At 37.4% G+C, this 17,415-nt stretch overlaps 1 protein-coding gene across 1 annotated transcript; it reads right to left on the bottom strand.

The window, feature by feature from the left end:
- Positions 1-2,214: 2,214 nt before the first annotated feature.
- On the bottom strand, positions 2,215-3,768 carry LOC145086033 (Zim17-type zinc finger protein). The gene is made up of 4 exons (XM_079023739.1): positions 3,433-3,768; positions 3,259-3,341; positions 2,730-2,981; positions 2,215-2,614 (listed from the first exon to the last, which is right to left on the bottom strand). The coding sequence occupies exons 1-4, from the start codon at positions 3,554-3,556 to the stop codon at positions 2,432-2,434; spliced, it is 642 nt and encodes a 213-aa protein (XP_078879865.1). The 5' UTR covers positions 3,557-3,768; the 3' UTR covers positions 2,215-2,431.
- Between the last annotated feature and the right edge of the window lie 13,647 nt (positions 3,769-17,415).

Genomic DNA, 17,415 nt, shown 5'->3' with positions numbered 1-17,415 from the left:
TTTTTTTCCAATGATGGTTCAAAGGTTTCGACAAGTACGGTTGGGGTGAGGATGATGGTAATGGTGGTGCACAATGGTGTAAGCTCTTTCTGATCTATCAATAAAATAAATATTAATATAAATTCTAAATTAACCAAAAAGAAAAATATAAAAAATCAAAAGGGTATAAAAGTCTTTTTTATATGGGTAAGGGACTAACCACGATAAAAATTACAACTACAGAGATCTTCAGCAAGATTAAAAAAAATATTAACGATTAGAGTTAATAATCATGTAAACCATAAGGACCATTTATGAAGATTAGTTTAATATTAATAAAGATTTTCTAAGTCTTACAAAAAGTGTATTTACACAAAAATATTATTTTAAATTGTGTCAAATATATTTTGAAAATATTTTCAACATTTTTTAGCATGTTAGCCACTACTCACACAAAACCGCTTTGCAGTTGTGTTCAACTTCTTATGTGCACAAAGAAATATGACTATAATGCTTGTGGTTTTAAAATCGCCTCAACGTAAAACCGCACCATACCTATTGTGGTTTATAAACCAAAGTGAACCACAGTGAAACGAATCGTAACTAAAACCACAAACTACACCAAACACAAAACTTGAGGCGCGCAATTTTTAACAAACTAAAAACCAATCTATGTGACTTTAGCCAAAAACCACACCATGCTCACCTCTGGATAACAAGTACACAAGTTTATACTAGGGGTGTTCGCGGTGCGGTTTGGTACGGTTTAGAGTCGAAACCGCAAACCGCACCGCACATGCAGTTTGAGTTTTTGGAAACCGCAAACCGCACCACAAAATCTCTAAACCACATTATGCGGTGCGGTTTCAAGCGGGCGGTGTGGGCGGTTTATGCGGTTTGATAAGTTGTTTCAATTTATAACTTTGATTGTTATTAATTACAATTAAACACTTTCAAATTTTATTAATTATATTGCATACCATTTAAAAGGTATATATATTGCAAACAAAAAAACCACATAATGTTTTGCTAAGTTTTTATTACTTATGGAATTTAATATCATAGTCTTTTAAGTCTTTAATTACCATATTTAACCATCGTGATATAGAATAAAGTTATTGGACAGTATGAAGTATTTGGTGATTGGAAACTTTGATATATATATATATATATATATATATATATATATATATATATATATATATATATATATATATATATATATACAACGCGGTGCAGTTTAAACCACAGTTTGGTAACCGCACCGCATAGTGCGGTTTGACAAAATTACGAACCGCAAACCACACCGCGAAATCGTAAACCGCATTATGCGGTACGGTTTGGTGCGGTGTGGGCGGTTTGTGCGGTTTATGCGGTTTTTTGCACATCCCTAGTTTATACAAGTCTCAAACATGTCACTCAACAAAAAAAAGGGTAAAATTTCGCATATACCCATATTAAACATCAAGATATCATATTTGTCCAACTCAATTTCTAAATATCATATTTATCTTTCATAAAATTTTAAAATATCATATATGTCCTTAAACATCAAAATATCATAAATACCATTCTTAAATATCAAAATATCACATATATCATTCTTAAGTATCAAAATATCAATTGTAATATTTAAAATATCCTCCATTTACAACATGACAGTATTCAACAATAACAAAAACTAAGCAATCAATGCATATGTTCCATAGAAAAGGATGAAGATGAAACCTTTTGTTTGTCAAAAGAACAACATTCAAACAATTTAAAAGTAGACATAGAGATAATTTGGTTAAAATTTTTATTTGTTATAATAGTACTAAGATATAAAATATGATTATAAACTATTAATAACATTATAAAAAAATTGGACAAATATAATATTTTGAAGGTTTACAAAGTGTAAATATGATATTAAAAAATTAAACTCAACAAATATCATATTTTAATATTTAAGAAAGACATCAAATTCTACCTGAAAAAAACTTCAAAACAAGTAGCCCACTTTCAATCTTGGATTTCCTTTATACCAAATCTTGAAATAATGATGTAAATACCCTCGATTGCTAAAGTGTGGTGGTCAAAACATAATAATAGAAATAATTGTGGTAAAATAAAGAAGAAAAGTTTATACCCCCTCTAAATCTTTCTCCCATTCAAGATCGTATGAAGAAAGTTTTGGAATTTAACCAAAGAGAAGCCATTTGGTTTGTTCACAACTGAACTAGATACTCTACATTAACATCTACGAATTATGATTTCATATATGCAGATATTGATACAAATACAAATATAATCACAATTAGTTCCTACTCGATCCATTTACAACCCCATCAGAATAACATTCTACTTTATTTATATAACATTAAACCAAAGTTCCAAAGTTATTTACAATCACCACTAGTGTGTGTGTGTGTGTGGTTGAATAGAATCAATACACGCCACTTCTCTCACCTCATAAGAGTGGAATGATGTCATCATTATCATCTTCATCACCCATGTCTAAATATTTGAATCCAAGGCTTCCAACATTCCCATTTGGATCCTGATACTGGAATGATGGATTCACATAGCATTTCATCTCATGAAACAAGTTCAAATTGTCCACAAGTTTGTGAAACACATTGCATCCACAACACTGCGTTCAAATCAAATATGATTTTAGGATCACTCAAATTCACACTTTTGAGTGATGTTTCTTTTTACTTAAAAGGGGAAAAGAAACATAACTTTAGGTAAAGAATCATGAATACCTGGACAAAAACAGTGCCATCAGTATAAGCATGGGGATTAATAGCACGAGTTGTTCTTTGACCACAGACATTACAAGTGAAAGCAACACGCATTCTTCTTCTTGGAGACTTTGTGAAAAGAGACCATGGAAATGTAGAAATCTTTTCACAATCTCCATCACCACCTGCAGGAACTGAAGGCCCTTCCATACCTGAACCTGTAGTCCATCCCCTTACATTTGCTGCACTCAAAACTAACCCCATCGCATCATCCTACAAAAGTTTTTGATTTACATCAATCAGCATACATAAGAACACAATTAGCATAGATTCTCCCTCAATTTCACGGATAACACATAAACATCGTATAGCATCAACAAGTACGTAGCTTTGAAGTTGATCGAAGCGTCAGATCAAATCAATCATCAGTTTTACCCATGCAATTACAGGAGCATGTTTTCGAGGGTCCACAGAATCTATAGATTATCTAATCTAACAAAACCTAATAATGATTATACACAAAATTGAAAGCAAGCTGATTCATGATTACCTTGGAGAAAGTTCGGTTGGTGGAAATCGGGACAATACTCGCATCATTTGAGTCTGATCGGAGATCAGATTCGTTTCCATTACCTGAGACGACAAATCATGAAAATTCTAATTTATTAAAAAACTAATAGGCATAGCAAGGTAGTGAAAACTATAAAGTTACAGAATTGCTTACTCTTGGCAGAAATCGGGAGCCGAAAGAGTCTTTTTCCAATAGGGTGTTTGGATCTAGGAGACAGAATTTTAAGGGATTTAGGAGAAGAAGATACGATTGTTGCAGATGAAGCTAGGGTTTCCATGATTGTGAAGTAAAAACAATCACAGAAAAACCAGAGGAAGAAGAAGAAGAATTGGGGAGATCGCTGGATGTTTCTAGAGATTGTAGGTCGTCACGAAGGAATTAAATTTTGAATTTTGAGGCAAAAATGAAGTTGGTTTTGTTGCACAAATTGGTGGTCATCAGGTCATGTATGAAAGGCAAGTGGCTCGAGATTCTTGACCAGCCATTGGATACCTAATCCTTTCTCTTTTTGACTTTTAGACTGAAATTTATTAATAACCGATTGTCGATATATTAACACGTAGTTTTTCTAAAAGAAATGGAAAATTGGAAATGTAGCTTTTATTTACGTAGCAGCAGTATTTGCAAAAGGATTATAACTTGTCCCTAAATTGGAAATGGCTTCTTGTTAGTAGGTTACTGTTACATTTTATGTTTGTCCCTTTATTGCAGCGTTTGTTCTATCTATTGTTATCGTAACCGGTAGTTTTTTGGTGTAGAAAAGAGGTGTCTTGGATAATCTATTAAACAACTAATTTGTTTATGCATTTATCTATATAGTTGTTGAATTGTTTGAGTTGTGATTTTTCTTATTACTCTTTTATTTTGTGTTGGAATTGAACAACATTATATTATTTGTTGCTTTTTTTTGTTGTTAAATGAGGTATCTATTCTTCGATGCTTTACTTTGTATTGTTTGTTTGATTATATGACAAAGTGAATTATCTTTTTGCTACCGATAAGAGTAGTCTGATATGGAAATCCAGTGGCTTGCTGAAACGATAATACGTTTTTATCTTTTCGTCATAATATGTCCTAATCAAAAACGGTTATTGATAAATAGGAAACAGTGGAAAAGAATTATGTCGATTTAAATTGTTTGAGTGTTTGTTGTCATTGGTGCGTTGAGATTTTTTTAAACATTTTCTATAAAATTAAGCGTGTACTCACGTGTTGTGCGAGATTATTATAACGTGATAAGATAACCGATTTTTCATCTCAAAAGTGTTTTACCATTGTATTCCAATTATATATAAATAAGATTAAATATATTTTTCAGTTTTATATTATTTTTATTTATTAAAAGGCCCTAACTTTCGTATTTATGAAAGACCCAAACTTTCGTACTCGACAATATAGTTACTCCAAAACATGCTACTTGCATATTCATAAAAACAATATTTTACATTGATAAAGAGATTACAAACTACTGGATAAAACCGACTATTTTAAAGTGTTATATATTACATAACTTCCCAGGATTCTATAGTTTTATACATACGGGAGTGCAAAATACAATAGTTTCAAACTATTCATAAGCTTTTATCGATACAATAGTTTCAAATTATTCAAAAATCTTCTACCAGTATATAACTATACTGATGTTTATCTCCTGCAATTTGTTAAACATCGAGAGGGTAAGCAGTGACGCTTAGTGAGTTCAATAATAGATACAATATAACGTTATGCCATATATATACTTTAATAGGGCAGAAGCAAAGAGGAACAAGGAACAACAAGGGCATACGTGAATCATGTGACAAACATTCCATATCAATCATTGATTTGATTTAAAGATATACAATCAATGAGACATAACAATTTCCATGCTTGATATACATCAATAAAGCTTTGGCCCAAACGGCACAGAAGATATACAACTTCGGATTAACATTTCGGTAGATTTCAAGCTTATAGCCTTGTCTAACCTTCTGCCACTACCATAGAATAAAATTCATTCTCTTTCGGAGACATGTTCCACATGGCCAGAGGCTACATACCAGTACCAACGTGAATCTAAGTCCTTTCACTGATCACATGGTCAAAGGTATTTCTTTGCTATTAAAAATAGCAAATAAAAATAACCCGGGAAAATAACCCGGAATAATAATATTGAAAAGCACATAGCACATATAACACATAACATACAATTATTTCTATATATTAAACACACCGTGAAATAACCGGGGGCTAAAATATTAATTTGGGCAGTACTTCGGCTCTAAATATGACTTTCGTCGTTGAAAACCGGGCTCTGCGAAGGTAGAGTTTCGAAACCGAAAAGATAAATTTTTCGGGCTTCTCGGGAGTCTCGGGGCGTGTTTCGGGCTTTGGAATCAGTACCGGGGCTTCGGGGAATGTCGGGATAGTAAAAATATTGAAAAAGGGGGTGAAAGTGGAAATTTTCTAAAATTAGCCGAGAGGGTTCGCACCCCTTATATAGGGTCGAGCTTCGGATCCGAAGCGAAGGGAAGGAGGCACGCGTCTGCGAGGTTCGGACCAAGTGGCAGCTTCGGTGAGGCTCGGATGCGAGGAGTCATCAGCTTCAGGCGTGTCATCGGCTCGGTCTTCGGCTCGGAACAGCAGGCTCGCTGACGGCAGCCTCAGATTGGACCTAACTTCGGTCTAATGGGAGGAAGGCACGAGGGTGCGAGGGTGATCCGGGGGTGTCTCCTGCGAAGGTGTCCCTCGCTTAGTGGACTTCGGACTTGGTCCAATCAGAAGGTAACACGCAAGGCTGCGGTCCAATCAGCAGCGAACACGTTTCCGACACGTGGAAGCCTCGCATACGAGGGTGACGTGGCAGTACTATTCATGCAAATTTTCTCGAAAAATGTGCCAAATCTTGTAAAATCCATAACTTTCGCATACGAGCTCCGTTTTTGACGTTCTTTATATGCACGCGAAGCTAAAATTATGCTCTACAACTTTTGTTTAGACTTCGTCAGCTAATTTTGACTTTAATTTTAGTATTATTATTTTTAACAGACCGGGACAGGAAAATCCGTTAAAAATTCATAACTTCTTCATCCGACGTCCGTTTTTGTCAGACTTTTTACCGTTGCACTACTAAAGACGAGACCTTCAATTCTCGTTTAGGTTGTGTCGGCTAAAAATGACTCGATCTAAAATTCGAGTTTTTAGTTGTCTACTACTAAGCTGAAACTTCGAAAAATCATAACTTCTTCATACGCAGTCAGATTCAAACGGTATTTATATGAAAGTTGATTATTTTCACGAGTTCTACAACTTTTATTTACATCACTAAGGCTAAAAATTAGTTTATCGAAAACTAAATTTTTACGCGACAAGGTATTTTCCGGATTTATCACGGATCTTCGTTTGGTCATAACTTCTTCGTTATAACTCGGATTTCGATGAGGTTTTCGCTTAAATGTTTCTAACGAGATTATCTACAACTTTCAATAATAAAATTTTACTTATTCCAAATTTTATATTTTTGCTATATTTTACTATTTGGTTTTTAATTGGAATCTCATAAGACTTCCAACATTTTATGAGTGATTCTAAAGATAGTTTTACTTCATTTCTAGTAAAAATTATTTGTTAAAACTCAACATTCAAATTCACTTAATATTTCATAATATTATTTACTTAAAACACGATTTCAAAATGTGTATGTTACAAATACCTCCTCCTTTTGAGGATTTCGTCCCCGAAATTACATCGATTAAAATAAATGGGGATATTTTGCTCTTATCTCATTCTTATTTTCCCAAGTATAATTTGGGCATCGATGGTGTTTCCACTTGACAAGCACCAAATCCACTTCTTTATTACGTAGATTAGTTGTTCTTTCATTCACGATCTCTTCCGGCTCTTCTACATATTTTAACTTATTATCCAATTTCACCTCGGATAATGGAACTGTCTCATCATTGATGCTCAGCATTTGCGCAGATAGCTCACATGAAACACATCATGAATACCTGCCAAATCTTCAGGTAATTCTAAGCGGTATGCTTGCTTTCCAATTCTCTGGATGATTTTGAAAGGACCAACAAATCTAGGACTTAACTTTCCCTTCTTCCCAAATCTCATAAGGCCTTTCCATGGAGATACCTTCAGCATCACGAAATCACCCACTTGGAATTCTATGGGTCGTCTTCTCTTTTCTGTATAGGACTTCTGTCGATCCTGGGCCGCTTTCATTCTTTCTCGTATGATTTGAATTTTGTCGGTGGTGTCTTCAATCATTTCAGGGCCTCCAAGGATCTTCTGTCCTATGTCTCGCCAACATAATGGAGTACGACACTTGCGACCATATAATGCTTCGTATGGTGGAATTTTGATTGAAGCGTGGTAACTATTATTATACGAGAATTCGACAAGAGGTAAGTATTATCCCAGTTACCACCGAACTCCAAGACACATGCACGAAGCATATCTTCTACTGTTTGGATTGTTCTCCCCGTTTGACCATCTGTCTGGGGATGATATGCTGTGCTGAGAGCAACTCGAGATCCTAATTCACGTTGCATACTCGCCCAAAAGTGAGAAGTGAAGCGAGTATCACGATCGGAGATGATCTTTAGTGGCACACCATGTCTTGCCACAATTTCATCCAAGTATACTTGTGCGTATTTCTCCATTGGTGCCGTTTAATGCATGGCAAGAAAATGAGCGCTTTTAGTCAGGCGGTCGACGATTACCCAAATGCTATCATGTTGTCTAGCAGTCTTTGGCAATTTGGTAATGAAATCCATGGACAATTCTTCCCATTTCCATACAGGAACACTAAGACTTTCTGGGGTTCCATAAGGCTTTTGGTGCTCTGCTTTGACTTGTAAGCATACTAAGCATTCCTATACATATCTTCCAATGTCTTTCTTTAATCCAGGCCACCAATAATCAACTCTTACATCATAGTACATTTTACTTGTACCAGGATGGATTGACAATTTAGATTTATGGGCTTCATCTAAAATCTTCTATCTCAATCCACCGATCTTTAGAATCCACAGCCGATTCTTGAATACTTTTAATCCTCGCGGAGCCTTATTATAATGTATCATCCCTTCTTTCTTCACATTTTTTGGCTTTAGGGCCTCTTCTTGCCATTTCTCTAATTCATCTAAAATAGTGAATTTTACTGTAGTATGACTAATGGCATAACACATACTATTGCGATAAACTTTTCTGCTAAGTGTATCAGCAACCACGTTAGCTTTTCCAGGATGATATAGGATTTCACAATCATAATCTTTGATCAGCTCCATGGCTTGTTGTTGTCTCATATTCAAAGTTTGCTGACTGAATATGTACTTGAGACTTTTGTGGTCGGTAAATAATTGGCACTTTGTACCAAAAAGATAATGCCTCCAAAGTTTTAGGGCAAATACCACTGCAGCGAGTTCGAGATCATGAGTGGAATAATTCTTTTCATAATCTTTCAGTTGTCTTGAGGCATAGGCTATCACTTTGCCACATTGCATCAACACACAACCGAGTCCTAATCTTAAAGCATCGCTATATACGGAGAAGTCATCATCACCTTCTGGGAGTGATAATATTGGAGCATGAGTCAAAAGATCTTTTAGAGTTGAGAAATCTCTTTCTTGGGTTTCACCCCATTCGAACTTCACTTCTTTCCATGTAAGACTCGTGAGAGGTACGGCTATACGAGAAAAGTCTTTAATGAATCTCCGGTAATATCCCGCGAGACCTAAGAAACTACGAATTTCGGAAGCATTACGGGGCACTTCCCAATTTTGAATGGCTTCGATATTGATAGGATCTACGGATACACCATCACTAGAAACAACATGACCGAGAAATTGAACTTGGCGAAGCCAAAATCACATTTCGAGAATTTAGCATATAGTTTCTCCTTTTGAAGAAGTTCCAATACCGGACGAATATGAATGGCATGATCAGCTTCAGACTTGGAATAGATTAGAATATCATCAATGAATACGATGATTGATTTATCGAGCATTGGGATGCATACCCGATTCATCATATCCATGAATACAGCCGGAGCGTTTGTTAAACCAAACGGCATAACAAGGAATTCATGATGCCCATATCGAGTACGAAAAGCAGTCTTCGGTACATCTTGCTCGTGAACTTTCAACTGATGATAGCCAGATCTTAAATCAATTTTTGAGAAATAGCTAACACCTTGAAGTTGATCGAATAAATCGTCAATGCGAGGTAGTGGGTACTTGTTCTCGATAGTCACCTTATTCAGCTCACGATAATCAATGCACATCCGCATCGATCCATCTTTCTTCTTGACAAACAGTACCGGAGCACCCCAGGGAGAGGTACTCGGTCGAATGAAACCCTTGTCAAGTAGTTCTTGCAGTTGGATCATTATTTCTTTCATCTCAGCTGGCTCAAGACGATAAGGAGTCTTTGCAATCGGAGCAGCACCAGGCACAAGGTCAATTCGAAATTCTACTTGCCTATCTGGAGGAAGGCCAGGCAAGTCATCGGGGGAAACGTCAGGATATTCGTTAACAACTAGAACATCATTTACAATTTTCTTCTCCTCTTTTGAGACATCAACTGTGTAGGCCAGATAGATAGAACACCCTTTCGATATGAATTTACGAGCTTTAAGGAAAGAGATTATTTTTAAGAGTCTTTGTTCACCATAGACATAGATAGGATTCCCCCCCTTCAATAGGAATACGTACTATCTTTTCATAGCACAAGAGTTCTGCGTGGTTCTTTGATAACCAATCCATGCCGAGAATAATATCAAAGTTGGGCAAGGAGATAAGGATCAGGTTAGCGAGAAAAGTATAGTCTTCAATTTCTATAACAAAATCTCTATAGACTTTATCAGCAAGTAATGATATACTTCCCGCAGTATATACGTGAAATGGTTGCGCAAGTACAAAGCAAGCAATTTGAAAGGAATGCACAAATTCGTAAGACACAAAAGAATCTGAGGCACCAGAATCAAATAAGATGTGAGCAGGTCTAGAGTTGACAAGAAATGTACCCGTCACAATATTTGGGTCCTTGCGTGCCTCCTCTGAGGTAATTTGGAATGCACGACCCCTAGCTTTTGGCACCTCCTCCTTTTTAGTTGGAGTACCCTTTGATTGTTGAACAGGGACTTGGCTTCTCGCCGGTTGTTGAACAGAAGCTTGACTTCCCGTCATCTGACTAGTAAGAGTAGGGCAAAAACGCTTCGTGTGGCCAGTAATACCACATGCATAGCAAGTAACATCCTTTCTTGGGCAAGTTGGCTTTATATGACCCTTTTCTCCGCATCCATAACAAACAATGGATTCCTTGTCTATTTTGCATTGGCCCGGATGATTCCTTCCACAAATACGACATGAAGGCGATTGCATAGAAAAAGATTGTGATCTACCGCGTCCACGAGATACACTTTGAGTTTGAACTTGATTACCAGGTTCAGTACGAACGGATTGAGCTGGTAGAAAAGAAGGAGCGGTTCTTTCAGTACGTGGATGCTTCGGAGCAGTAACAGTGGCACCACGTATTTCTAAGTCATGCTCACGTCTTCGAGCATATTCAACGGCTTTATCGAATGACAGAACTTCTCGATTGGCAATCGTGGATCTCATGTCGTAGTCCCTCCATGAATAACTGAATTTTCTCGTCTTCAGTTGGAATATACTTTGTAGCAAACCTTGCTCTTTGATTAAACTGAGTTTCATACTCATTGACAGTCATTCCTCCTTGTTTAAGCTCGAGGAATTCCTTCTCTAATCTCCTCCTCATGTCTAGTGGACAATACTTCTCTAGCAAACGAGTTTTAAACATTTCCAAGGCTAAATTCTCCTGGTCAAACCCGTTGAGAGCTTCATATGTTGCTTCCCACCAGACCAAGGCTTCTCCGGTGAGCATTGCAGAAGCATAGTTAGCCTTGTCTTCATTATCCACATGAGAAATACGAAACACTTTCTCTGTGTTCTGGATCCAAGTAAGAACAATAATGGGATTGAGAACACCGGAAAACTCTGTAGCACCACTACTCTTGAAATCTTTGAACGAGGGACGCTTCACCTCTCCTTTTGAAGATTCTCCAGTGGCTTTCTCTTTTCCCTTATCACCATTCTTTTTGTGTTCTTCGAGAGTCTGTCGAATAACACCGGTAAGTTTACCCAAGAGTCGCTCCTCACGAGGAGATACTGGAGTATTCACTTCCTCGGGTTGAGGACCTCCACCAACCTCAGGGGTATGGCTACTAACCTGTTCAGCCATTGCTCTGCAATACGGAGTAACATTGTATTTTAGAATATTAATGTTTATTATTACCTAATACTTTTACTTATATATTTCCTATGGTTTGTATCCATATACTTATAATGATTTAGTTCATATATTGAACTTCCAATAGTTTAAGTCTAAATACCAATCCGTGGAATTTAGTTCACTCAAACTACTGCTCTGATACCATGATTGAAAGACCCTAACTTTCGTATTTATGAAAGACCCAAACTTTCATACTCGACAATATAGTTACTCCAAAACATGCTACTTGCATATTCATAAAAACAATATTTTACATTGATAAAGAGATTACAAACTACTGGATACAAACCGACTATTTTAAAGTGTTATATATTACATAACTTCCCAGGATTCTATAGTTTTATACATATGGGAGTGCAAAATACAATAGTTTCAAACTATTCATAAGCTTCTATCGATACAATAGTTTCAAACTATTCAAAAATCTTCTACCAGTATATAACTATACTGGATGTTTATCTCCTGCAATTTGTTAAACATCGAGAGGGTAAGCGGTGACGCTTAGTGAGTTCAATAATAGATACAATATAACGTTATGCCATATATATACTTTAATAGGGCAGAAGCAAAGAGGAACAAGGAACAACAAGGGCATACGTGAATCATGTGACAAACATTCCATATCAATCATTGATTTGATTTAAAGATATACAATCAATGAGACATAACAATTTACATGCTTGATATACATCAATAAAGCTTTGGCCCAAACGGCACAGAAGATATACAACTTCGGATTAACATTTCGGTAGATTTCAGGCTTATAGCCTTGTCTAACCTTCTGCCACTACCATAGAATAAAATTCATTCTCTTTCGGAGACATGTTCCACATGGCCAGAGGCTACATACCAGTACCAACGTGAATCTAAGTCCTTTCACTGATCACATGGTCAAAGGTATTTCTTTGCTATTAAAAATAGCAAATAAAAATAACCCGGGAAAATAACCCGGAATAATAATATTGAAAAGCACGTAGCACATATAACACATAACATACAATTATTTCTATATATTAAACACACCGTGAAATAACCGGGGGCTAAAATATTAATTTGGGCAGTACTTCGGCTCTAAATATGACTTTCGTCGTTGAAAACCGGGCTCTGCGAAGGTAGAGTTTCGAAACCGAAAAGATAAATTTTTCGGGCTTCTCGGGTGTCTCGGGGCGTGTTTCGGGCTTTGGAATCAGTACCGGGGCTTCGGGGAATGTCGGGATAGTAAAAATATTTAAAAAGGGGGTGAAAGTGGAAATTTTCTAAAATTAGCCGAGAGGGTTCGCACCCCTTATATAGGGCCGAGCTTCGGATCCGAAGCGAAGGGAAGGAGGCACGCGTCTGCGAGGTTCGGACCAGGTGGCAGCTTCGGCGAGGCTCGGATGCGAGGAGTCATCAGCTTCAGGCGCGTCATCGGCTCGGTCTTCGGCTCGGAACAGTAGGCTCGCTGACGGCAGCCTCGGATTGGACCTAACTTCGGTCCAATGGGAGGAGGGCACGAGGGTGCGAGGGTGATCCGGGGGTGTCTCCTGCGAAGGTGTCCCTCGCTTAGTGGACTTCGGACTTGGTCCAATCAGAAGGTAACACGCAAGGCTGCGGTCCAATCAGCAGCGAACACGTTTCCGACACGTGGAAGCCTCGCATACGAGGGTGACGTGGCAGTACTATTCATGCAAATTTTCTCGAAAAATGTGCCAAATCTTGTAAAATCCATAACTTTCGCATACGAGCTCCGTTTTTGACGTTCTTTATATGCACGCGAAGCTAAAATTATGCTCTACAACTTTTGTTTAGACTTCGTCGGCTAATTTTGACTTTAATTTTAATATTATTATTTTTAACAGACCGGGATAGGAAAATCCGTTAAAAATTCATAACTTCTTCATCCGACGTCCGTTTTCGTCAGACTTTTTACCGTTGCACTACTAATGACGAGACCTTCAATTCTCGTTTAGGTTGTGTCGGCTAAAAATGACTCGATCTAAAATTCGAGTTTTTAGCTGTCTACTGCTAAGCTGAAACTTCGAAAAATCATAACTTCCTCATACGAAGTCAGATTCAAAAGGTATTTATATGAAAGTTGATTATTTTCACGAGTTCTACAACTTTCATTTACATCACTAAGGCTAAAAATTAGTTTATCGAAAACTAAATTTTTACGCGACAAGGTATTTTTCGGATTTATCACGGATCTTCGTTTGGTTATAACTTCTTCGTTATAACTCGGATTTCGATGTGGTTTTCGCTTAAATGTTTCTAACGAGATTATCTACAACTTTCAATAATAAAATTTTACTTATTCCAAATTTTATATTTTCGCTATATTTTACTATTTGGTTTTTAATTGGAATCTCATAAGACTTCCAACATTTTATGAGTGATTCTAAACATAGTTTTACTTCATTTCTAGTAATAACTATCTGTTAAAACTCAACATTCAAATTCACTTAATATTTCATAATATTATTTACTTAAAACACGATTTCAAAATGTGTATATTACAAATACCTCCTCCTTTTGAGGATTTCGTCCCCGAAATTACATCGATTAAAATAAATGGGGATATTTTGCTCTTATCTCATTCTTATTTTCCCAATTATAATTTGGGCCTCGATGGTGTTTCCACTTGACAAGCACCAAATCCACTTCTTTATTACGAAGATTAGTTGTTCTTTCATTCACGATCTCTTCCGGCTCTTCTACATATCTTAACTTATTATCCAATTTCACCTCGGATAATGGAACTGTCTCATCATTGATACTCAAGCATTTGCGCAGATAGCTCACATGAAACACATCATGAATACCTGCCAAATCTTCAGGTAATTCTAAGCGGTATGCTTGCTTTCCAATTCTCTGGATGATTTTTAAAGGACCAACAAATCTAGGACTTAACTTTCCTTTCTTCCCAAATCTCATATGGCCTTTCCATGGAGATACCTTCAGCATCACGAAATCACCCACTTGGAATTCTATGGGTCGTCTTCTCTTTTCTGTATAGGACTTCTGTCGATCCTGGGTCGCTTTCATTCTTTCTCGTACGATTTGAATTTTTTCGGTGGTGTCTTGAATCATTTCAGGGCCTCCAAGGATCTTCTGTCCTATGTCTCGCCAACATAATGGAGTACGACACTTGCGGCCATATAATGCTTCGTATGGTGGCATTTTGATTGAAGCGTGGTAACTATTATTATACGAGAATTCGACAAGAGGTAAGTATTTATCCCAGTTACCACCGAACTCCAAGACACATGCACGAAGCATATCTTCTACTGTTTGGATTGTTCTCCCCGTTTGACCATCTTTCTGGGGATGATATGCTATGCTGAGAGCAACTCGAGATCCTAATTCACGTTGCATACTCGCCCAAAAGTGAGAAGTGAAGCGAGTATCACGATCGGAGATGATCTTTAGTGGCACACCATGTCTTGCCACAATTTCATCCAAGTATACTTGTGCGTATTTCTCCATTGGTGCCGTTTAACGCATGGCAAGAAAATGAGCGCTTTTAGTCAGGCGGTCGACGATTACCCAAATGCTATCATGTTGTCTAGCAGTCTTTGGCAATTTGGTAATGAAATCCATGGACAATTCTTCCCATTTCCATACAGGAACACTAAGACTTTCTGGGGTTCCATAAGGCTTTTGGTGCTCTGCTTTGACTTGTAAGCATACTAAGCATTCCTATACATATCTTCCAATGTCTTTCTTTAATCCAGGCCACCAATAATCAACTCTTACATCATAGTACATTTTACTTGTACCAGGATGGATTGACAATTTAGATTTATGGGCTTCATCTAAAATCTTCTGTCTCAATCCACCGATCTTTAGAATCCACATTCGGTTCTTGAATACTTTTAATCCTCGCGGAGCCTCATTATAATGTATCATCCCTTCTTTCTTCACATTTTCTAGCTTTAGGGCCTCTTCTTGCCATTTCTCTAATTCATCTAAAATAGTGAATTTTACTACACTACTAGAAAACAGCCCTTTAATGACGCGCAAACAATGACACTCGCTAATAGTGGACGCGCATTTGTGCATGCCCTAAAAAATAATGTCAGTTTTGCAAAATTTGAAGGATAGTGGACACGCATTAGTGCGTGCCCTAAAATTAGTGTCAGAAAAAGAAAAAATGGAAATGTGGAGGGCGCCTTACATAAAATGTGTTTCGTCTAAGTATGTCGCTTTATAATTTTTTAATGAAACACGGGTTTTTTAAGGCGGGATTTCACCCCGCCTGTTGGATCCTAAAAATCAAACCCCCTCGTCTCTTCCGATTAGCAAGAAAAAGCCCTAGGGCCTTCGTCTTCATAACAGCATCGCACCACAACCAAACCTCCGATCTCGCACCGCCAAGTGTCTCCGACCATCTTCTCCAACCATTCTTTCCTGTTGCACTACACCGATAACAACCCCCCCATCATGATATGCTAATTTTTGTATTTATGTCAATTGAGATCAAATCATTCATGTCACAGGTGCTCATGCTTCACGTTCGTATCATAAAACCCTAACCGTAAAAACCATCATTCTCTAGGTCGAGAGCAAGGATTCCATCAAGAATGTCAAATACATGATACAGGTTCCTCTTTCTCCTCTATTCTTACCTCTAATTTTGATTTGAAACTTCTCATCTTCTCCTCTATAAAACCCTAACCGTAAAAATTATACGGGTTTCAATTGGGATTTCCTCCTCCATACTCGATCCCTACTTCTACTCTCTACGCATATCAGATAGGATCCATTCTTTCTCCCCTTTTCTCCTTCTTTTTCTTTGTTTTCTCAGGTACGACATCATTCTCCCCTACTTTCTACTTGTGCATCCCATTCTGATACTTTTCTACTTGATACAATCATCGATGATTCAAAACCAACAAACGCTTCAGCATCTATTGTATTCGGGTAATTCATCCCAATCCATTAACCCCTTTCATTTTTCATTAAAAAAACCCTATTGATTTGGCACGTTCATGAACCAGATGTAGCACCTCCTAAACTGGGGTTTTAACCAAACCCGATAGAGCCATTGATGAAATCTTTGGATTCGGTCAACAAGGACAATCTGTAATCGCGCAGCTTTCTTCACAAGGGATCGCTCCAGATGCTTTCCCTCATTGTCTCGTCGGAAACGGTGGTGGTGGGATTTTGGTTCTAGGTCAGATAATCGAGCCAACCATGGTGTATACTCCATTAATCCAGTCATAGTAAGTTCTCTTTCGCTTATCTCTTATCATAAAACATTAACAATGGCGTACAATCTTCTTACCCCTTTTCTCCATTTTCTGCAATTGCGCAATCTCCCTTTTCTGTTGTATAGGCTATGGTATAACTACCAATGATTGGGATGACTACTCAATATATGTGAATCCTGATGGAGTTGATTTATCTCATGTAAGAACCTGTTCCCTTCTATGAGTTTTGTCTATTTTTTGACTTGAAAACATGTTTATCATTGTATATTGTTTTTGGTTTCATTACTGGGTGTTTATGGTCATTGTTATGCACCATATGGACCTTATTCTCCTGCTGGATCACCTATGCCAACAGTAGGTCAATATGGTGAACTCTATGGGGCCCAACATTACTAGTACCCTACTTCTTACTTCCCACCTATGACCCCTACAACCCCTTACTCTCGTGCGTCTCCAAAGGGTGAGATCACAACAACTAAAGAGGAACCTGCTTTATCTTTGGACACAACTAAAGGAAACCCAAATGGTGTGAAGGGGAACACTGCTTCTACCCCTGTGAGGCCAACTTGATATCAGAATTTATCTTTCAATCCAAATGGAACCTATGGAAGAGGTGCATAAACTGGCTATCAAGATCCAAGAT

The sequence above is a fragment of the Lactuca serriola genome, chromosome 2, assembly GCF_051521515.1.
Source record: "Lactuca serriola cultivar US96UC23 chromosome 2, Lser_US96UC23_V15, whole genome shotgun sequence".
Taxonomy (NCBI): Eukaryota; Viridiplantae; Streptophyta; class Magnoliopsida; order Asterales; family Asteraceae; genus Lactuca; species Lactuca serriola.
The sequence above is the reverse complement of the archived record's forward strand: the minus strand, read 5'-3'. Positions and strand labels throughout refer to the sequence as shown.